This window comes from Heloderma suspectum, chromosome 13 (assembly GCF_057233095.1).
Source record: "Heloderma suspectum isolate Gila_16-S chromosome 13, 16-S_ref, whole genome shotgun sequence".
Lineage (NCBI taxonomy): Eukaryota > Metazoa > Chordata > Lepidosauria > Squamata > Helodermatidae > Heloderma > Heloderma suspectum.
The window spans coordinates 32,754,097-32,774,894 of record NC_139470.1 but is presented as its reverse complement, the minus strand read 5'-3'; the positions used below and the strand labels follow the sequence as shown (position 1 = coordinate 32,774,894).

At 50.5% G+C, this 20,798-nt stretch overlaps 3 protein-coding genes across 11 annotated transcripts in view; 1 reads left to right on the top strand and 2 right to left on the bottom strand.

The window, feature by feature from the left end:
• MED15 (mediator complex subunit 15) overlaps positions 1-5,873 on the top strand; it is a 61,063-nt gene extending 55,190 nt beyond the window's left edge. For 4 of the 5 annotated variants that reach the window (XM_084819949.1, XM_084819950.1, XM_084819947.1 and 1 more), the window contains 6 exons: positions 2,095-2,158; positions 2,682-2,748; positions 3,076-3,236; positions 3,581-3,747; positions 4,032-4,130; positions 4,908-5,873. In XM_084819949.1, coding sequence (XP_084676075.1) covers positions 2,095-2,158; positions 2,682-2,748; positions 3,076-3,236; positions 3,581-3,747; positions 4,032-4,130; positions 4,908-5,044 — 695 coding nt within the window. In that variant the 3' untranslated portion in view covers positions 5,045-5,873. The remainder of the gene's footprint in view (positions 1-2,094; positions 2,159-2,681; positions 2,749-3,075; positions 3,237-3,580; positions 3,748-4,031; positions 4,131-4,907) is intronic. The other variant, XM_084819952.1, reaches the window with a different exon arrangement.
• Positions 5,804-14,397, bottom strand: CCDC74B (coiled-coil domain containing 74B). Its single transcript, XM_084819964.1, has 8 exons — positions 13,336-14,397; positions 13,100-13,144; positions 11,918-12,019; positions 11,003-11,168; positions 9,056-9,251; positions 8,885-8,967; positions 7,514-7,564; positions 5,804-6,398 (listed from the first exon to the last, which is right to left on the bottom strand). Exons 1-8 carry the CDS (start codon positions 13,580-13,582, stop codon positions 6,263-6,265), a joined length of 1,026 nt encoding a protein of 341 aa, XP_084676090.1. The 5' UTR covers positions 13,583-14,397; the 3' UTR covers positions 5,804-6,262.
• Positions 14,398-14,637: 240 nt separating this feature from the next.
• SMPD4 (sphingomyelin phosphodiesterase 4) overlaps positions 14,638-20,798 on the bottom strand; it is a 29,865-nt gene continuing 23,704 nt past the window's right edge. For 3 of the 5 annotated variants that reach the window (XM_084819942.1, XM_084819945.1, XM_084819944.1), the window contains 6 exons: positions 19,770-19,933; positions 19,123-19,328; positions 18,597-18,830; positions 17,819-17,950; positions 16,882-17,010; positions 14,638-15,178 (listed from right to left, as the gene is read on the bottom strand). In XM_084819942.1, coding sequence (XP_084676068.1) covers positions 14,852-15,178; positions 16,882-17,010; positions 17,819-17,950; positions 18,597-18,830; positions 19,123-19,328; positions 19,770-19,933 — 1,192 coding nt within the window. In that variant the 3' untranslated portion in view covers positions 14,638-14,851. The remainder of the gene's footprint in view (positions 15,179-16,881; positions 17,011-17,818; positions 17,951-18,596; positions 18,831-19,122; positions 19,329-19,769; positions 19,934-20,798) is intronic. The other 2 variants (XM_084819943.1, XM_084819946.1) reach the window with 1 other exon arrangement.

The following is a 20,798-nucleotide window of genomic DNA, read 5'->3' as shown; positions in this document are numbered from 1 at the left end:
CCATCACCCGTTCCGGTGGATATTATAGGGCGGTTCACGCACCACGCTGAGCCACCCCGCGAATGAGCTGTGGTGGGTGGGTTGTTCACTGAACTACTCACGGTGTGCCTGATAGGCCATCAAGCTTGCCATGGCCTGTTCTCCCCTCCTCCTCCCTCAGTCCTCCAGCTGGCTCTGGCACTTATCCCAGGGGACTCTGCGGCAAACCCCATCTTGTCTCCCCCTCCCTGTTTCAATCACTACCTCTTTTCATTCCCCTGGCTTTTGAAAAAATGTGTTTCTGTGCCTCAAAAATGTGCAGTTGGGCTTACAATGTTTAAATTATTTTTTTCATCAGTCTTGCGCAAGTCTGTCCGATATGTGTGGTCTTGCCTGGTCAATTTCCTTGCCTGTTTCAGCTGTCAAAGGGAGCAGCCAAGGAGAGTAGGTAACATACAAGGAAATTGACAAGATTGCATATTGGCTAATTTGCGACCGGCTGTGATGGTCTGTGGCAGAAATAATTCTAAGGGACCCAGTAGCACAATTCTGAAGCACCTAAAATGGGGGGGGGGGGGGAGAGACAGCCAAGCGAGTAAGGGCACCAGAAGGGGTGGGGACAATACCTCTCTCTCCCTTGACGGCATGATCCTCTCGATTTCAAGTATTGGACAATTGACATTTCTCAGTGTCCCCCAGCACTTCCCTGACTCTCCAGTTACTCCAGAAAGGAGAGATATTGACTCCACCCACCCCCTGCTTTCATGGCTCCTTTTTTGGAGCAGTAACTGGTGCGGTTGCCTAACAGTTTTGCAAAAACCAGAGAAATGTACCCAGATTTAATGGCCAGGAAGTAAATGGAGGCAAAATTTGTGCAAATTTCACCTCCATTTTCTTCTCAACCATTAAATTTGCATGTATTTCCTTATTTCCCAGTCCCCCCAAAATGTGCAAATATTCCTGATGGGTTTTTTTTTTTTTTAATTCCTTAAAAGGTGGCAGAACAGGATGGAGCAAACGGGGCATCAGCAGTACTTAGACCCACTCCCCCCGCTCCAGGGCCCCATTCGCTCTGTCTCATGCAGCTGCTCTCTCAGGATGTTTTTTACTACAGTAACTGCAGCAGTAAGTGCCCTGAAAAGGAGCCACGAAAGGGGAAGTGTTAATGTCTCCCGTTCCAGAGTAGCTGGAGAGTTGGGGAAGTGTTGAAAAGGTGGGGGGTACTGAGAAGTATCAGTCTAATATTTGAAATCGAGAGGGTCACATTGTCGAGGGGGAGATATTGTCCTCTCCCCCTTTTGGTGCATTTATTCCCTTGCCTGTTTGCCCCCATTTTAGGTGCTTCTGAACTGCATTATTGGCCTCCTCCTTTCCCTTACTATTATTTCTCTCCTGGTCCTTCAGAGCAGTATGCAAATTAGCTGATATGCAACCTCACCTTAATTTCCTTGTGTGTTACCTACTCCCCTTCCTTGCTCCCTTTGACAGCTGAAACAGACAAGGGAATTGACCAGGCAAGACTACACACATGGGATAGCTGCAAGTGTGCCCTTGTGCATTTACGGAAGACTGTAAAAATAATTATAATAAATTACAACCCTAAATGTGCGTTTTTGAGGCACCAATTGCTGGGGAATGAGTGATGGCCCTTCCAGAGTGCCATTTCGGCATTGGTGGAAGGGCAGCCACTGGCGAGATCATGGCAAGCGAGTGGCACAGGCTTTCTTGCCATTCTTGCTGAGCGGCTCTGTAGCAGATTGCCACAACCCATGATAAAATAGGGCTCCCGGGGTCAGGAGACATGGCAACCCATTGTGGGCAAGAATAACCCTACAACAAGCCATGGGTTCTCGCTGCGGCTTGTTAATGAAAAATAATGTGAATAGCTGGCAGCCTGTGGTGGGTTGTCGTCCCGTGTGAGCCCAGCCCTAGGCCTGTCTTGGCAGCATTTGACGATTTTTGTATTTCTAAGCTGCCAGCCACGTTGAGTTCCCAGATGGAAGAAAAAGGATAGGGTTTTTCTAAGCAAAGTACAAAATGGAAATGAGTACCAGTCTGGTTTCTCTCTAAGCTGCAAGACCATTCTTTTCAGGAATATCTTGCTTTTCAATTCAGACAGGAAGAAGGACCTGAGCAAGATGAAAAGCCTCCTGGACATCTTGACTGATCCGTCAAAACGGTAAGCGGCTGGTTGTCCCCATTTCCACCCACCTACCACCTCCTGCTGCTCTCCTCCCCCGAACGAAGTTGTCGTAAGCAACACGAGGAGGTGAGGCAGCCCTGATCACGTGGGGTCTCCACGGGCAAGAGTAGCTGAAGAAACAGCACCCATGGCCCTGGCTCCAGCATGCCCTGTGCCTGGTTGGGGGCAGGAAGGGCACTCTGTGGGAGACAGTGTCCTCCAGCACCCAGCTCCAAAGAGGAGCAAAGCCACTGAGCAGAGAGCCCCAATCCCCCCACTGCAGGGCCAGCTTTCAGGAGGAGGCTCCATTCTGGCCTCTCTTCTGCCCCCCGCATAGAGCAGCATCCTCCAGAACTGTCAGCTAAGCTGCCTGTTGCAAGGAGTTCATCTCTGTGTTCGTGGCTGCTGCAGTTGCCTCTTCCATGCTCATCTGGTGAACTGAGAGTGTGGCTTTGCTTTCACCAGAAACGGAAAACAGTCTGCTCCAAGACTGTCTCTGATATTGTTCCTTCCTTCCCAGCTGTCCTCTGAAGACACTGCAGAAATGTGAAATTGCTCTGGAGAAGCTCAAGAATGACATGGCTGTGGTAGGCCGTGTGTGTGTGGCAGGAGTGCAGGTGGGAGGGCAGGCACCAGCCAGGGGGCCCCAGTCTGGCTGAGGAGCAGATGCCCAGAAGGTGGGTAAGGGTGGGCAGGGAGGCATGTTGGACACTGGCAAGGCCCAGGCCAGGCAGGGCAGGTGAGTTGGGGAGCCGACCCCTAGTCTTGGCTGCGCTCGGTCCAGAGGACACCAGCAAGTAAGGGGGTAGACTCATGAAGCTCTAGGTCTATGCGGGGCGTTGTCTGAGCTTAGCCAAAGGAGAGTTGCACCGTCCGTGCGCGTGCACGTAAAAAGTGTGTCTCTTGCGTGTCAGCCCACCCCCCCGCCCCCTGCAGTTCCTCCCACGAAGCAGCAGTACTTGTGCCAACCCCTCTTGGATGCCGTCCTGGCAAACATCCGTTCGCCAGTCTTCAATCATTCCCTGTACCGGACCTTCATGCCAGCTATGACAGCCATCCATGGCCCACCCATCACGTACGTATGGTTGCTTTGGCTTCTGCTGCCGAAGAGATGGCTAAGAGATTCCGGGCACTGGGGAAGGTCACAGAGTCCTTGATCTCATTTCTTTATTCCTTCCGAATTAATGTGCTTAAAGACTTCTTGTGTTCGCTGCAACAAATTAACACAGCTGCCCCTCTGGAATTTGTCAGATACTTTTACGACACGTGTATTGTTCTGACTCTTTCCTAGGATCAGGAGTTGCTCTGGTATTTTTGTTAGGCCAGTTATTAATGGATGGCTCTCCTCTTTTTGTAAGCATTAACAAGCAACATGAATGGAAGCTGAAGTGGATTGTCTGGGTGGGTCTTCTTCCACAGGGCCCCAGTCACTTCCCCTCGGAAGCGGAAGCATGACGAGGACGAGCGGCAGACCATTCCGAACGTATTGCAAGGGGAGGTTGCAAGATTAAACCCCAAGTTCTTGGTGAACCTGGACCCCTCCCACTGCAGCAACAGTGGCACGGTCCGCCTCATATGCACGCTAGGTAAGGACCAACAGCCCTGGGTTCAAGGGAGCGCGAGAGACCCCTCGACGCCTACAGACTAACAGAAACCCCAAATTAGCAGCAGCACAGATTGAGCAGTACTTAGTGAGGGCTGGAAACTTGTTTAAGAAAGGAGAGGTTACAGCGGAGGATCCTTTGGTGGTCCAGATACCAGTTGTATGGAGAAAGAAATGCTAGTGCTTCTGAGTTACTACTAGCTCCACATTCAACCTTTCAAGTTTTTGCAAAATATTTTCTAAGTAATGCAAAATGTCTCATTTTAGATGACAAAAACCTTCCAAATGTCCCACCACTACAGCTCAGTGTCCCAGCTGATTATCCAGACCAGAGCCCCCTGTGGATTGATAACCCTCAACAATACGGTATGGAAGTAGGAGGAGGGAGAAGGGCAGGTGGGCGGAGCGTGCATATTAAGCCTTGCAACTGGTTTGAGTATTGCTGTTGCCTCATGACACTCCAGGACTCTGCACTGGGCCACTCACTATAGGCACCCATCCTCTCTTCTGCATGTGGATTCACTGTCATAGGAAAAGAGGAGGAAAAGTTGGGTCTCCTGGTGTTACAGGATAATGGGAGGAGGAAATGAGGGCAGAGGCAAAGAACTAGGAAGAGAAGCCCGGCACAAGGCTACCCTCCCCCAATGATTTCTGGGCTTTTACAAGAAAACTGGCCACACATTTTTAAGCTTTGGAAGTAGAGATTCCCAGTTTAGCAAGTCCTTGTTTGACTTGGGAGGGTGAAGTTGTGAATGTGCACTTTTTGCAGAATGGTGGCCATGCAGTTCCCTACTTTCTGTGACATTAAGACAAAGAGCCAGCGTGAAAAGCCTTGGCCCAAAGACAGCCATGCATTAAATTAAACCTTTAGACAAAACACCTTGCAGAACCAGTAGAAGAGGCTTGGGATATGCAACAGGAGACAGCTTCCAAGACGACGCAGGGATTTTAAAAAAATGAGGGAAAGAAGAGCTACTCGTTTCCCCCTCTTCAGGCTCTGCAGTCTTCCCATGCCATTAAAAATCCCCAACTTCCTTGATGGCCCACGACTTAATGAAGAGTTGTTAAAAAAACCACATGTAGTTGCTCAGTCACTCTTGTAACTTCTCTTTGAAACATGGGACCGCCCTTTTTTCTTTCCAGAAGCAAACCCTTTCTTGCAGTCAGTGTATCGCTACATGATGTCCAAATTGCTGCAGCTTCCTGACAAGCACTCGGTCACGGCGCTCCTCAACACATGGGCACAGAGTATCCGACAGGCCTGCCTGTCTGCTGCTTAACATCATCTCCTCTCGCTGGGCCTTCACTGGAAAAGTCCTAGCCAAGCAGGGCAAGAATATGAGAAGCAGAAGCCTTAAAATTGTTTTTGTTTACTAGGAATCAAGCTTTGTTACAGAGCCTGGTGTTAGGTTTAGCGCTTGTGCTTCTTCTGCCTTTGTAGACTTTGATGCAGAGGGTGGAATTTCACATTCTCGAGGCAGATGTGTTAGCAACATTTTTTAATGTCTTCTTAGAGAAGAGTGTGCGTAGACTTCTGTCATGGAGTCTCCCTACTATAAGAAAAGGGACAGTGTCCTTCAGACCTCGTCCAGTGCCAGTATATATGTATATGTATGTTTGGTTTGGTTGGATGCCACTCCCAGAAGAGGCGGCCTGCAACCCACAAAGGGATGCAAACCGTTCCTTCGTAGCTCAGCTGTCTGATGAGGCGGGGGGGGGGGGGGAGGAGAAGCGCCACGCGTCGCCTTGGCTCCCCCTGCTGGCTGTAGGGGGAGACCGCGGCCACTTCGCTCAGCCCAGACTTTGCTTCTACGCCCAGTGCTCAACTCTTTGTGGAGTTCTTCTTCTTCCAGTCGGAGAAGTATTGCTGTTTCCACACACTTGTGCCACCAACTTCACAGAGTCTCTGAATACTGGTTTGCACTCTTCAACACAGCATCCTGACTGCTGTGACATTTGTAAATCTGTGATTACTATGTCAATTTGAGGACATTTTAAAAAGTGTACTTATTAAGCAGATTAATTGCAGTACAACAGTATCAATATTTCATACATGAACCAAGGCATTTGTTTTATTGTAATAAATGTATTGTTCCAGTGTTTAATACACACTTGCTTTCTTTTACAAACCTACCTCTGCCAATTCCAGAGCAGCCTATGTACAAGATCATACACTCATGGTTTACCTTTAACAAAGTCCCTTGGCCTGGTGTGGTCTAGGCAGTCTTGTGTGCATTTCACAGCTAACACTCCAAATTCTGTACTGAAGAGCAGTAAACTATCATTACTGAAGACAGACCAGTTCCTATAGCTTAGTGAACCAAAACAGATGGTTAACAATGACATTTTAAAAAAATGTGGGAAGAACGCCAGAAACAGTGTACAGTGCAAGCGCTTCTGGTACAAACTCTTAAGTGGAAATCAAAGGTGGCCGGGCTAGTTTCTGAATCACTTTAGGGCAAGGACAGTACAGAACGGTGCCAACTGGACCGTATTGGCTAAAGCGCAGTCCGATGGAGCCTGTTCCTCTGAATGGCTTGCGCCCTCTTCTGTCTTTCAGCAAAAGCATTTCCTAATGTCTGCTTCAGTGCTGGTAGCACGGCCCTTTCAGCAGCAGGCAGTGGTGTTAGAATCCTACTGGAGAACAAAGTGGTTACATCAAAGGGAGATGCTAAAGTACGCTTTTAAATAAGTCTCACATGAAAGAAAGAAACATTTCTCATAAAGTTGGTCTGTCTCAGGGGCAGGTAACCTGGTGCCCAACATACATTTTGTACTACAGCTCCCCTAACCTCTGACCACTGGCCATGCTACTTAGGGCTGATGGTAGTTGTAGCCCAAAACACCAGGATGGCACTAGGTTGCCTATACCCTATTCTAAAGGGCTGCTGTAAAAGGCAGAATGTCTAGTTTTAGCCCTAAGAAGAGTGAAACCATTTCCAAGTCTTGGCTGACAACATTTAACTTTTCAAGCAAAGAGCAGTTATATTTTATTTCAAGCATAGAGAACAAAATCTGGTAACGTTTATCTGAGGTATTCAGCTGGGACACTAATTCATGTTACATTACAGCAATTATCCCAGTCTGATGTTGCTCTATTTTATTTTTTCTTTTAATTTGACAAGGGAAAGAACAGACTGGTACCAAAGTTGTTCTGGGCACAGAAGCTGCTCTCAAGGGTTTTCCCTCCAAACACACACTGCTTTCTGAGCATACAGCAGAAGCCATCCTGCCTATTTTCAGTTTTCGTCCAGCACTATGACTAGTGCCTTGCTTCTCGACCAGATGCAAAACAATGATAAACAAACTCAGCCTCTCAACAGACCCCTTCCTGAGAGACTGAAGTGGAAGAGGAAGAACCTGATCCCGACAGAGCAGAGCTCAGTGCGCCTCCCACCCACCCCCAGCCTTGAAGCAAAAGGCAAGACTGCGCCCATCCCAGCAGGATCTTGTACTCAGGTCATTCCAAGCTCCAGCCGAATGGAGGCAAAACTGAGCATGACGGACAGTTGGAAAAAATGTAAGCAAGAGCTGTAGTAGGGTTTGCTTATGCTTCTTGTGCATTATCATCTGTTTGACCTTTAAACAGCTTTAACCTTTAAACAGGTTTAAAAGATGTTTAGACGTACATACTTTTGCTGACCTGAAAATCTTTTCGGGTATGTGGTAGAGTTTTAATTTCACAATTTTAATAAGCCATGTTGCCAGTGTTATAAGGGGGGCAATGCAAAGCTAAGAAATCCATTTACCATTTCTTAGGAATATTCTTCACTCTGGGTAACCGTGTAGTCTCTTGGCTCCTAAGACATGAAACATATTAATTGGCATGGGTGAGTCAGTGGTTGACAAGAGGGCCCTGCACTGCTGTGGAAGTTCTGCTGGGAGCAGCAGGAACTGTCACGCTGCAGCCAGATGTGCTTTCCAAAGATTTCTGTCTTGCTCGACACTCTACTTGAACACTCCCCTGGTTAACAGAGGGAAGGAGTGGGAGCTCACAGAAGATGCAAGAAGCCCCTGGCAATGGTAGAGAGTCCCAAGGCTACTATTCAAAATAAGCAGCAAGTACAGATAAGGAAAAAATCCACTTAAAAGTTGTCTGAAAATGTTCTACTAGAGGCTCAGAATCCAGGGGTGGGGTGGGGGGAATATTATTGCCCCTAGCCCTTTAATCCCTCAGCCAATGAAATGGTCCCTCTTGGAATACAGATCACAGATTTCACGACCCAAGCAAGAAGCTATTTTGCATGCATGCTGTCTTGATCTGAATTACTCATTCACACCATCGAATCTGAAATCTTATTCGCAGAATTCCATTCTTGTGCCTGTGCCTTTTCATCATGCATGCTGTCCCCCATTCCAGATATGGTGTTATAAGAGGAAAATGCAGCGCTTGCCAGCATCACATGCAAATGCCACAACTCAAGATTGAGAGTAAAATGCACCTGTGCAGCTTGGAGGGCGGTGTTTGTTATGTTCCTAGCACCTGAGACAGCAATTTACTAACCACGGAGTAGCGTTCTCGCTATCACTATGAAGGCAGACTATTCCTCACTTATGTCACTTCTATTTCCTGCTGCTATTAAAACAGAAGCCTCGCTACTGAGAACAAATGTAAGTGAGGTTGACATTGCTGGAAGGAATAAAATTAAGGAAATGAATGAGCGGGCTAATTCTGTTGGAATCTAGGAATCAAAAACCAGCACTAGAAGGGGTCTGCAGACATGGAAAAGGGTATGTGTTAAAAGAGATTTCAGACAGTTGCTTTCAGCTGTTATCTCCTTCCTTAAGCAGGTAAGATCACAAATCTTCCTCACAGCAACATATGGCGTCCTAGAGAAAACACTGGTGATTCAGAGAACAAAGTAAGGTCCCTAGCTAAGAGCTGTGAGCGCCCAGCTCCCATGCTGTGTTGCTAATGCAAGTAGACTTGCAAGTGAAAACAAGCCCAAAGCAATGTGTGAACCATGTGGCCATGTGAGCAAAATGCAATCAAGCCTCCCCTCACAGAACACCATGCAATCGGTGTGCGTAAGCAACACCCAGCTGCCCCCAGAGTAAAAGGTTTCCTCGGGCACCTTCCGACACTTGACTTTCCTCCTTCAACTCAGAAACCAGCTTACCCAAGCTGACCGGCTAGCATGTAATCTTCAGGAATTCTTTTGGTCTTGTGGATGTCTTCCAAACACGATCTCAAATACATCAGCTGAAGGGGAGAGAGGAGAAAGTGACTTTCCTGCTCCTCTCCAAATAGCAGCGCCATTGCTCCCGAGCCTGAGGAAGGGGCCCCTCACCTCTTGCATCTGCATGTGGTTGATGTTCCACAGCTGGCGAATGACCACCTCGCACTCTTCCAGTGTCGGCGGCTTCCGCATGTAGGAAGGGAGGACATTCACCAAGAAGGGGTTGGAGGAGGCCGTGGGGACTGTCGCATCCCCAGCTCTGCTGGGGGGGACTGGGGATGTCATTCTGCCACAAACCTCTGCATCTCTGCAGATGGGAAAGCAGCAAGGGACACCCGTTGCTGTGAAGTTGAGGTAGGGTTCCAAATCTCTTTAACGGCCAAATGGAAATGTGTTTTAAAACAGGCAAGGAAGAGGGAAAATTAACCAGAGCCGGCATCCTTACCTTGCCAAAAAACACCCTGGTCTTTGTACACCAAATTGAAAGTAGAATAAATAAAATGTATTTATTCTAACGGCAGAAGCAGAATTTCTTTTCATACACTATCGTCACTAACAGCCCACCAGCCAATTCTAGCAAAAACACTTTCCTGTAACAAATTCCTCTAGCAAACCAGAGCTGCAAGTCCCTGAGGCACAGAAAGTACTATTGAAACAGTGGGGCAAATTCTATGAAAACAGCCTTGCACTTTAAAAAATTGCTATATGATAAATAGTAGGCAGAATTTTTAATCTCAAGAACATAAGAGCCATGCTGGTTCAGACCAAAAGTCCACCTAGTCCAGCATTCTGTTCACACAGTGGCCAACCAGCTGCTGACCAGGAACCCACAAGCAGGACATTAGTGCAACAGCACCCTCCTGCCCATTTTCCCCAGCAACTGGTATACATAGGTTCATTGCCTACGGTACCGGAAGTAGCACATAGCCATCAGGACTAGTAGCCATTGATAGCCTTCTCCTCCAGGAATTTGTCTAACCCCCTTCTAATGCCATCCAAATTGGTGGCCGTCACTACATCCTATGGTAGCAAGCTCCATACTACTTCCAAACTATGGAAGAAGTACTTTCTTTCATCTGGCCTGAATTTCCCACCAATCAGCTTCATGGGATGACCCTGGGTTCTAGTATTATGAGAGAGGGAGAAAAATGTCTCCCTATCCACATTCTCCACACCATACATAATTTTGTGCACCTCTATTGTGTCTCCCCTTACCCTCTTTTTTTCCAAGCTAAACAAGCCCAGCTGTTGGGACCTTCCCTCATAGGGAAATGCTCCAGCCTCTTGATCACTTTAGTTGCCCTTTTCTGAACTTTTTCCATCTCTCCAATATCCTTTTTTGGGTGTAGTGACTGTACACCATATTCGAAGTGTTGTCACACCACAGATTTGTTTGAAGGCACTACGATATTGACAGTTTTATTCTCAATTATTTTTCTAATTATGCCTAACATGGATTTTGCCTTTTTTACAGCGGCCGCACACTAGGCTGACATTTTCATTGAGCTGAAACCCCAAAATTTCTTTCTTGGTCAGTCTGTGCTAGCTCAGATCCCATCAGATTATACTTGAAGTTGGGATTTGTTGCCCCAACATGCATCGCTTTACACTTGCCTATGCTGAATTGCATTTGCCATCTAGATGCCCATTTTCCCAGTTTAGAGAGATCCTTTTGGAGCTCCTCACAATCCCTTTTTGTTTTAATCACCATAAATAGTTTAGTGTCATCCGCAAACTTGGCCACTTCACTGCTCACTCCTAATTCCAGATCATTTATGAACAGGCTGAAAAGCACCGGTCCCAATACGGATCCCTGTGGGACCCCACTATTTACTTCCCTCCATTGGGAGAATTTACCATTTATTCCTACTCTCTGCTTTCTGTTCCTTCACCAGCTACTGATCCATAAGAGGACCTCTCGTCTTATTCCATCACTGCTGAGTTTCCTCGGGAGTCTTTGCCGAGGAACTTTATCCACTCTTTAAAAATAATGCAAAATAGCTGCCTCTTGGAAATGCCCCCCACAGGTTACCACCTCTATGAAGGGTGTTCTCAGACCTGGGAGGAGGAGGCCCCTCTGCTGGTGAGTCCTCAGGCTCTGGACTGAGCACCTCGGATTCCTTCTGCATTGCACTGTCAACCTCCCCTTCTGTGCTCTCCTCTTCTGTGCTCTCTTCCTTGGTGAACTCACCATTTACTTGTTTCTTTTCCAGTTCTTCAGAACCTAAAAGATATTTGACAGAAAACTGCCTTGTTAACACCACACAGGCATGACAGCTGGAACACTGTGGGCACAACTAGTGCCATCTTGTGTTATTTATTAATTCGTTCCATGTACGTCCCATCCAAGTTGTGTGACATGGCAAGCCAGTACTAGTACCAGTGTCCAAGGCCCTAAACAACTTGGGACCAAGATACCCGAGACAGCACCTTCTCCCTTGCCAACCCGCCCGATCACGGAGGTCATCCGAGGGCCTGCTCCTGGTGGTTCCACATGGACCTGTGGCCTGACTAGAATCCACCCGGAGAAGAGGAGCCTTCAGTGTGGTGGCTCCTGTCCTATGGAACTCCCTGCTTCTGGAGGTCAGGCAGGCGCTAACACTGGGTTATTTTCAGCACCTCCTGGTAACAGCTCTTTTCCAGAAAGCCTTTCTTGGTTAACCAGCCTCAGTTTTATTGGCACTCTGTTTTTAAAAAATAATCCTAATATCATGTTTCTTCTTTTTATCTGTTGTTTCATTTTATCTCTTGTTCACCACTGTGGAATCTGTTTAGATGTGGAGCGGTGTACAAATGTTGTAAATAAACACAGAAAAAAGCAAACAAGCAGAGGCCAAAGTGAAATCAACTAAAACTGTACCAACTATATGGCACCCAAGTCAGCACAGATATGAGTTATTTTATCTGCAAAGTGTTGCGTAAATTGATCATACCGTACTACCTTCAAAGTTTAAATTACACGTGTGTGTTTACCTTCTTCTCTTTGCTCTTCTGCCATCTTCAAGCTGCAGACTGTCTTCCTCTTTGAGCTGCTCCTTGGACGTGACTTACCAGACACTGTGCTGGAGGAAAAGTCTGCAAAGACAGCCAGAAAGCATGAGGCAACAAGAGGCAAAGGTGAATCTTTGCTTCAGCCTAACACCCCTTCTCCCCTACTGAGAACACTGAAATAACGCTAAGATAGAAAAGGCCAAACAGGACAGTTCCAGGAGTGACCTTATGCTTCTTGGTGCTCTGGCTGGAATATTCCCAATATTGGAACTAGATGCTGGAGGTGCTGGACTTCACACCCTCTCCTCACCTAGCTGATCAAGACCTAGTGGGGACCCTTCATGCTGTCTTCACCAATTTCCAAAGTCAGGCTAACCAGCTCGCTCCACCCCATCACACATCTCAACAGGCCCTTAACAGGGGGCTAGGGGTAGGGCTCAGACATTGGTAGCGCCATCCCTGCTGGGAAATCTTTCTTCACTGTGTTTGAGCACCTGCTAATGCGGTGCTATGAAGATGCTCTAGGAGGGCTCCGAGCAGATGAGAACGGAGGAGGAAACACGAGGGGAGAGGATGCCGAAGTGGGTGGCTGCCCATGAAAGGCGATGCCATCTTTGCTGCAGCAGATTAACCCAGCTGCCTCTCTGGAAATTTTAAACAACTGTTATGCGCCTCTGCAGCTGGGGCAGACAACGCATCCAGCTCCACGGCGGTGTCCTGTGGCGAGAAGCTTTGCAGACCCAGGCTACGTGGGTGGGCGGCGGCCGGGCGCACGTGGGGCGCGCGGGCGGAGCGGGGAGTCTCCGGCAGCAGCTGTGTCTCCCGCGGCCCCATCGGCCACGCCGCGCTTTTGCGGCGGCCTGCTGCGCCCCGCCGGCGAAGGGACCGGCCGCGGAAGGCGGCGGGGGCTCGCTCGCGGCGTGGCCAGTCGCTTACGCCGGGGCCCCAGGTCCGCCAGGGCAGAGTCGCCGCCCGCGTGGCGCTCCTGCCGAGCCGCCGGCGGCCCGAGCGCCCCCGCCCGCTGCGGCCGGCCCCGGGCGAGCGCAGCCCGGCGCGGCTCCCACCGCGGCGCCCCGTCCGCCGCGAGCGGGGGCTGCCCTCCCGCCCCGCCCCGCCCCGGGCTCGCGACGCGGGCTGCTTCCGCAGAGGCCGCGGGCGCCGTACCTGCCTGCTGCAGCACCGGCCGCATGACCAGCCTGTACTGAAGATCTGCGACCAAGCGAGAGCAGCGTCAGCGCGGCCCGCCACGCGCCCGGCTCAGCGGGAGCCCCCCCCGCCCCGCCCCGCCCGCCCGCCCGCCGGCCGGCCCGGCCCGGCCCGGCCCGGCCCGGCCCGCGCGCCGCCAGCGGCCTCCCGGCAGGCGGGGCGGGGCGCGGCGCGGCGGGGCGGCGCCGGCTCACCCCGGTTCCGCCGCTTGAGGAGGTCGACCTCCTCGTGCAGCGCCCGCAGCGTCTCGGCGTGCTGCTGCTGCAGGAACGCGAGGCTCCGCTCCAGGTCGGCGGCGGCGCGCCGCCACGCCTCCGCGCCCGCCGAGCACGAGCACGAGGCGCGGCCGGCGGCCGGCGCGCCCCGGCCGGCGCGCTCCGGCTGCCCCGCGCGCGGCCACCACGGCAGGCTGCCCAGCGGCGGGAAGCCCGAGCTCTGCATGGCCGCCCGCGGGCCGGCCCGGGGGCGCCGCCAGCCAGGCCCGGCCCGCCGCTCGCCCCGCGCGGTGGGCCGCCGCTCCGGCCCGGATGGCCGAGCGGCGCCTGAGGCCCCGGGGCCTGCGCCGCCGCCTGCCCGCCGCCGCCTCGGAGCTCCTGGGCCGCCGCCGCCCCTGCGCCTCCGCGCCCGCCGCTCCCCTCGCCCCGCAGCCGCCGCGGGAGGGGCGTCGCCACGGCAACGGGCGCGCGCCGCGGCCGCCGGCCTCCGCCCGCCGGGGGCGCCCGCGCCTGCGCGCGCCGGGCTGCGCCGCTGGCACGGGCGGGGACGGGGCGCCGCGGGCCGCCGGGCCGGGCCGGGGCGGCTCCCCCGCCGCCAGCCGCGCGGGCGCCGCCCCCGCTGCTCCGCCCCGCCCCGCGTCAGTAGGCCGGAGCCCGGCCGGACGGGGGGCGCCGGGCGGGAGGCTGGCGCGCGGGGGAGCCCCGCTCGCGCGCCGGCAGCCGAGGGGCCGCCAGCTTCCCTGCCCCTCGCGGCGCTTCGGCCGAACAGGCCGCGCTGCGCGGAGCGCGACGCGGAGGGGCCCCGCTCCTCCCGCGCCGCAGCACCGAGCTCGCGGGACGCTTCGGGCCGCCCTTCGCGAGCTGGCGGGCGCGCCGGCTCCGCTGCGCCCCCCCTTTCTGCAGCTGTGAGGGAGGCGGAGCGCGCGGCCGCGCACAGCGCGCCGAGCCCGCCCAGGCCCGCTTCCCAGCCACCTCCTGGGTTAGACCAGCGTGAATTGGCCCCACGCGCAGGAGAGCGCGCGCGACGCCCCGTTCTCAAGCATCACAGGAGCGGAGCCCAAGCGGCGGGCAGACTATCGGAGGCAGTCACGTGCAGCCTGGCTGATGGTCGCTGCGGCACACGGGCCCAACCCAGGGGGCATGCGGCCTGTCCGCGCCCCATCACAACGGAGGGCCAGAAGGGCCCGCCGCCGTTGGGCCAGAAGCTCTTTTCTGCTGGTTTCAGCGTCATCTTTGCCAATTGCTCCAGGCTGGCACTTCCCAAGGCATTTGCTATAGCTTGTGTTGGTTTAGAAAGTCAGTTTATCAAAACAGAATTTACAGATTAACATAGCTTTGACAGTTATAAAAGTACATAGCCTTCCATTCAAAAATCTGTTTCGCTTGATACATTTCAAAAACAAAACAGGACATCAAACATAAAACCTGCACCTCTTAGTCAAAATCTGATTTCCACAATCCCCAGCCTTGCTCTGTTTAGCAATACAAACGAATGTTAGTGTTGATGTGGCTTCTTTACTTCAGACAAGAAAGTCATGATGGATGCATAAAAAAGATATCCAAGGAGGAGGAGGAAGGTGCAGGTCACCGGACCAATGCAAAACCACGAGGCAATGAAGTACATCATGAGTAAGGAAAGAAGAGTCCTGTAGCTGGCCAGAAATCTCAGGCTGACTCTTGGCTGCTGAATCTGCCCCAGCCTCTGCTTGCTCAGTGGGCTGCGCCTGGCCTTCTGCACCAGGGAGGGGTTGGTGAGATGATAGCGGCAGAAGCTCCCAAGGAAGTCTGTTCTGGCGCAGACCCTCTCCATTTGGTCTGCAAACTAAACAGGACAAACGCTCAAGTCAACACACAAATAAGGAAAAAGGAGAATAGCATGCTATGTTTTTATTTACTTTTCTTAATCATTTATATAGTAATTTTGGTTAAAAAAACTGGCTGGAAGGATGTCTTCACACTGCACGTAGTTTAACTACAGAATTCACTGCAACAAGATGCAGTGATGGCCACCGACTTAGCTTCAAAGGGGGATTACATAAATTCATAGGAGCTTTATCAATGGCCACTAGCCATGATGGTTACTACTTCCAGGACCAGAGGCATGATTCTGAATACCAGCTGATGCAGAAAGATAGCATGAGAGGGCTTCCCAAAGGCATCTGGATGACCCCTGAGAAACAGGGTGTTGGACTAGTGAGGTCTTTGGTCTGATCCAGCAGGGTTCTTATGCCTATGATTCTAACAAGCCTGTGAGGTAGGCCATTAATGTTCCCAGCATATAGGATGAGGAATCAAGGCTTAGGGGTAGTGACTTATCCAAGGCAAATTAAAGAATGGTAAAAAAACAACAACCCTTAATCCACAGGCTTCTAAGCACAAGGTAATGCTGCTACTGACTGGACAGCATTTCTGCATTGTTTCGTACAGAGGAGACAAGGTAGTGCAAAATCGGAGAACTCGCACCAGAATTTGGCTTGGCTTTAGGGCTTACCAACACAGTAGCTGTGATGCAGTTCATTCTCAGGAAGGGACAGGCCACTTTCATTAAAAGAACATTTCTAGGCCTTGTGCTTGCAGAACAAAGTTAAAAAGCAAGATGGAATGGTACTCTATTCTGCTGCTGGTTTTAATTTCATTTTATGATGTAATGGTTTTATTATTTGATGCTGGTGTTATTCTGTGCTGGTTTTATTTTTTTTGTTTGTTTTAATGGCTGTACTGTATGTTTTTAATGGACTGTATACCCACCCGCCCTGAGTTTCAGTTATTGAGCGGTTTAAAAGTACAGAAAAATTAATAAATAAAAAAGATGTAATCCTTAAAATTCAATTACAAAACGAAAAAGTGTTAAGGATCTAGAAGATGCTATGATTCATGATTCAACCACTCATTTTTGGGGAAGTCTAAATAGTTGGATTTAAAAACAACAACACACTGATTCTGGTCTTCTCATGCTCAAGTCAGCAACTGCAGAATAGAAAGTATCTACTTGTAAGTGCAAATTTCTTGCAATTTGACTTCAGCTGTGTTCAGTAAAAGGAGCAAAACAGAGAAAATTGTGAACAGGTACAGTGAGCACAATCTGCCAGTTTATGTCTCCTGTGCATAAGAGGAAGGAGGACCCGAAGGAGGCAAGGCCCTGCGTGGCACACACACTAGCAGCCAAAGGACTGTCACGGAAGCAACCCAACCCAACCCAACCCCAGGCACAGCCTTTCTAATAATAAGAGGGCCTGTCAGGGGTCTCCTCGGCAAGGAACAGAACCAGTCTACTTGCAAGGCAGAAAGATGTCAATTTAGCTACCGCAACGCAGCCCAAAGCAGACTTCCAGTTGGGCTATTCAGGAGAACAATGAAGACAAGGTTGGAGAACAAGCCGCTCTTGGAGTGGGATCAGATGCCATTAAGGGAATAACAGGAGCTGAACAAGCACTGCAAAAAGAAAACTTGTACAGACACACACAGAGGCAGAGGCGTGACTGAGCAGCTTGAACAGGAAGAGGGAAGGCTTTCCATGTCACTTACTCGTTCGTTGATGGCCAAAGACAGCTGAAAAAGCAGGCGCACAAGAGTGGTGCTTTCATAACTTCGGATAGGCTGAAGCTCAGGATCTCCTTGGTACTCCAATGGAAACCTGCGCAGACCATTGATGATCTAGGTAAAAGTAAATAATAAAAGTTTCAGCCTTCAAGACTTTGAGCCCCAAGACACTGTTTTCTGAGGGGCAGGTCTTAAAACATCTGAGCTACAAAAGCTCAGGACATGGGAGAAACATTCATCTTGAAGTTGTCATAGGAGGACTCTGGCAAGGTGGCAACAACAGACCAACTTTTAGACTCAATTCGAAGCTGTTCACGTGGATTTTTCCATCAGTTTCCCCAGTGGCTTTAATTGCTTTTTCAAGTTAACAACAGCTCATAGAATCATAGAATAGTAGGGTTGGAAGGGGCCTACAAGGCCATCGAGTCCAACCCCCTTGCTCAAGGCCGCCTTCTCTGGGACAACCTTTCAAGGACTTGAAGAGCACTATCCTATCTCCCCTCAGTCTTCTCTTCTCAAGGCTAAACATGCCCAGTTCTTTCAGTCTCTCTTCATAGGGCTTTGTTTCCAGTCCCCTGATCATCTTTGTTTCCCTCCTCTGAACCCTCCCCAGCTTGTCTGCATCCTTCTTAAAGTGTGGTGCCCAGAAATGGACACAGTACTCCAGAGGAGGCCTAACCAGTGTCCAGAGAAGGCCTAACCAGTTCTACATCTCTTAGAAGAACACTATTAAAGAACAAGAACTCAATGATACTGCTATCTGGGGATTTTAGAGGAAAGAGGGAACTCCCTAAATCTCAGAAGTCTTCAAAAAGAGGGTTGGACCAAGATGTTCTGGATCCTGACGCAGTTTTGAACCACTCACACATCTACTGAAAAATTAATGTTAACTGCAACCTGGCTGGGCAGGCCACCCTCTTACCTGGTACCTGCCAAGTGATGTGAGAGTTAGCCCATTTTCACTCTCAATGCAGTCTGGAAGCTGCTTCTTTCCACCCTCTTCCTGAGCTGCCCCCCAATTCAACATCAGCTGGCTCAGTTGGGCTTCATTCAACTGGCAAAAGTTGGAAAAAGGGGTGATATAGTTACTGTGCAACAAAAACGCTAAGGAAACACATGTCGGAAGTCAAGGTACCCAAGTGCACAGTAGCAACAACTGAAATCTCTCCACATGAAGTGAACCCGTTTCCGGTTTATCTATTCTCCTTTCAATGCCAGTTCAAATAACCTCACATCCTAGGAGGACCAAAAACGGCATTCTGGGTGCAGCTAGGCATAAAGTGGCAGGCTTAGGTCACACCACAGAGAAGGAACACATTTCACCACCACCTCCAACTGGGTACCCAAGTACAATTCTTTACTTTTTCTCTTGTCAGTTTCAAAGCTTCTTATGGTCCCTTCTTAGAAGTACAAAACAGACCACTCTTTAAGCTAGAGAGAGTTGCAAGGCCTTCAAGACCTTAGAATTTGACTCACTATGAAGACCAATCTAAAATAATGATTTACTTTTAAAGAAAGGCTGCTAAAAGAGCACCTGCTTTCTTAAAAGCTCTGTCTCAATTAATTTGCACTGGTTATAAAGAGAAATGCAAAATAGTACAAAAGGAATTTCCCATCTCTTCTGACTGAGAAGAGCTTTTATGCAAGCCATGCAACAGTCCAAATAAAGATTTCCGGGAAATGAAGAGAAGTAAATATACCCGAAATATCTGACATAAGTATTCCAGGGCCTTCTCCAAGTATTCATCTGTCTTTTTAATACTGTCTTGCCCCATTTCATCCAAGTCATTGCCGGTATAGGAGCCGTTCAAGTCAGCTGATCCAAACCGGAACCAGGAGAGAAAGGACTGCCTGGCCATGGCCTCCACAGAATGGTCCGAGATAGACTGGGCCGTCTGCTGGGCCTGGCTGATAAGCTGGGCCAGTCGTAAGACCTGGGGAAAAATGCACAGCAGAGATTAGGCATGGCTCCTGAAGAGAAAAAGCACGTGCTTGTACACAAACCATTTTGTTGACCGGGTATGCAACACAAAAGCATCTGTAAACAAATAGACAAAGCACCTCTAAGAATGAGTCATTGTTTTTGGTTCTAGACTTCTGGTCTGCAAATCATTCGGAGTCATTGTGGCACAGAAGAAAGCCAGGATCTATCCTGGCCCCTGCCTCCAGAATTCCCAGGTTCAGCAGCACATTAATTTGGCATCCGAGAACTAGATGGCAGCTTACCAGACTCCTGACTTCTGGCCCAAACATCTGCTTGTACTGGAAATCCTGTCCTTCAAGGCTGTAAACATGACTTTTCACCTTAAATGAAGCATCTGTGATGGCCGTAGTCCGGGATGACAGCAAGCTCCCTCCAAGAGAGGGACTCATGAAGAGGCGGTGCTGCCGGTGAGGAATGACAAGGTCTGTTTCCAGAAAGAGCTGCTCTCCTGCAAAGCGAGATGTGAAACAGCAAATTCATGATCACCCTCAGGTTGTGTGGGGATGTCTCGCAGCTGCGACCAGCAGCCCCAAAGAAGGGACTTTTGTGGCCACTTACTGGTGCTTCAGCTGCACTTAGGAGGCAAACACATCAGCCAACAGGATGCAACAGATCCCATGCAGGCTTTGGACTTGGGGAGCTGAGGGTCAAGCTCTTGCTCAGCAGTTCTGCTTACTAGAAAGCCTCACTAGGGCACTGGCTGTCCCACCAGGAGCTCTTGGGATACAGCAAAAAAGGATTTAGGCAAGCGACCAAGTCAGCTGCCTCCCCCAGGGCTACAGTTGGCTTCTCTGAACTGCAGTTTCTTTGCTACCAAAGGAAAAGCAACATGACGCTGGTGAACAGCCTGCAGACAGAACAGAGACAGATTTCTGGTGTATCCTTTTACCTTTCTGGATCATTTCAGCAAGGTTGGGCTGGGCGAAAACCTTGGCCACCCTGAACACCATCAGGGCGTTCTTGGGGCTGACCAAGTCTGTGCGGAGAGCTCGATTCAGAAAGCCAATAAAGAGTTTGGTGTACATCAGCAGGTTCTCCTGAACAAAGGTAGCCCTTTTAAGAGGAGAAGAGCCATTTTGAGAATACAATGGACACATTATAGCCTCTCCCCCCGTTATCAGGCCTCAACAAATCCTTTGGCCACAGGGAGCATTGCACTGCCCTCTGTTGAGCATGAGAAACAGCCAGCCACTCAGGGCCAAGCTAGAAAACCTCTCCCGCTGCTGGCCTTTCCTGCTCCAGAGCAGGGAAGGCAGGCAGGGCAGGCTGGACTGAAGCACCTTCATGCAGAGTGCCCAACCAGTCACTCTCCTGCTAACCCCAACAACGGTTGGGGGTGTTGCAAGACACTGGCTGGAAGTGCTCATGGTAATTTTGACCATGTGCAATGGGCTGCATGCCCACTGGCCTTTCCTGATGAGCAAAATCGGGCAGAGGGGTTGCTGGGAGCGGAGGGAGGTGGTGACTACTATCTTTGGCTTGGCCCAAAAGGCCAGCCAAACGTTGTAGACCGCCAAGTATGATTACACTGTTAACATCTGCAGTTTGAGAACACGTGTGTTCCAGGACCTCCTTTCAAAAGGAAGCCGTGATGGAGCTGCCCCAGGATGTGAGTATCTGGAGGGACCGGGATTCTGCCAGCGGCAAGTTCCCTTTCATGATGGTGTCCTTTCTTAGTGAGGACAGCCCTGCAGCAGTCAGGAGCAAACTGAGGAAGAAAGCAAAGCTTCTCCTCCTGACCACCTGCTCTCCCTGCAACCACTGCACCATGCTGGAATGGGGACACAAGCGGCCATCGGTGGCCAAAGCCGCTGCCCAGGGCCATCCGCCACCATCCCGTCTTGCCTGCCATAGCAGCCAGGGAGTGCTGCTCCTCCTCCATGTGATCCGACTGCCTGGTCCATGGCAGCGTGGCCCA

Excerpts from the sequence above, each read along its gene's own strand:
- CCDC74B (XM_084819964.1), bottom strand. The coding sequence starts at position 13,582 with ATGCAGAGCTCGGGCTTCCCGCCGCTGGGCAGCCTGCCGTGGTGGCCG. Across the intron at positions 11,169-11,917 it reads AGAAGAGCAAAGAGAAGAAG|GTTCTGAAGAACTGGAAAAG; the intron begins GTAAACACACAC and ends AATATCTTTTAG. Across the intron at positions 6,399-7,513 it reads AAGAATATTCCTAAGAAATG|GATTCTAACACCACTGCCTG; the intron begins GTAAATGGATTT and ends GTTCTCCAGTAG.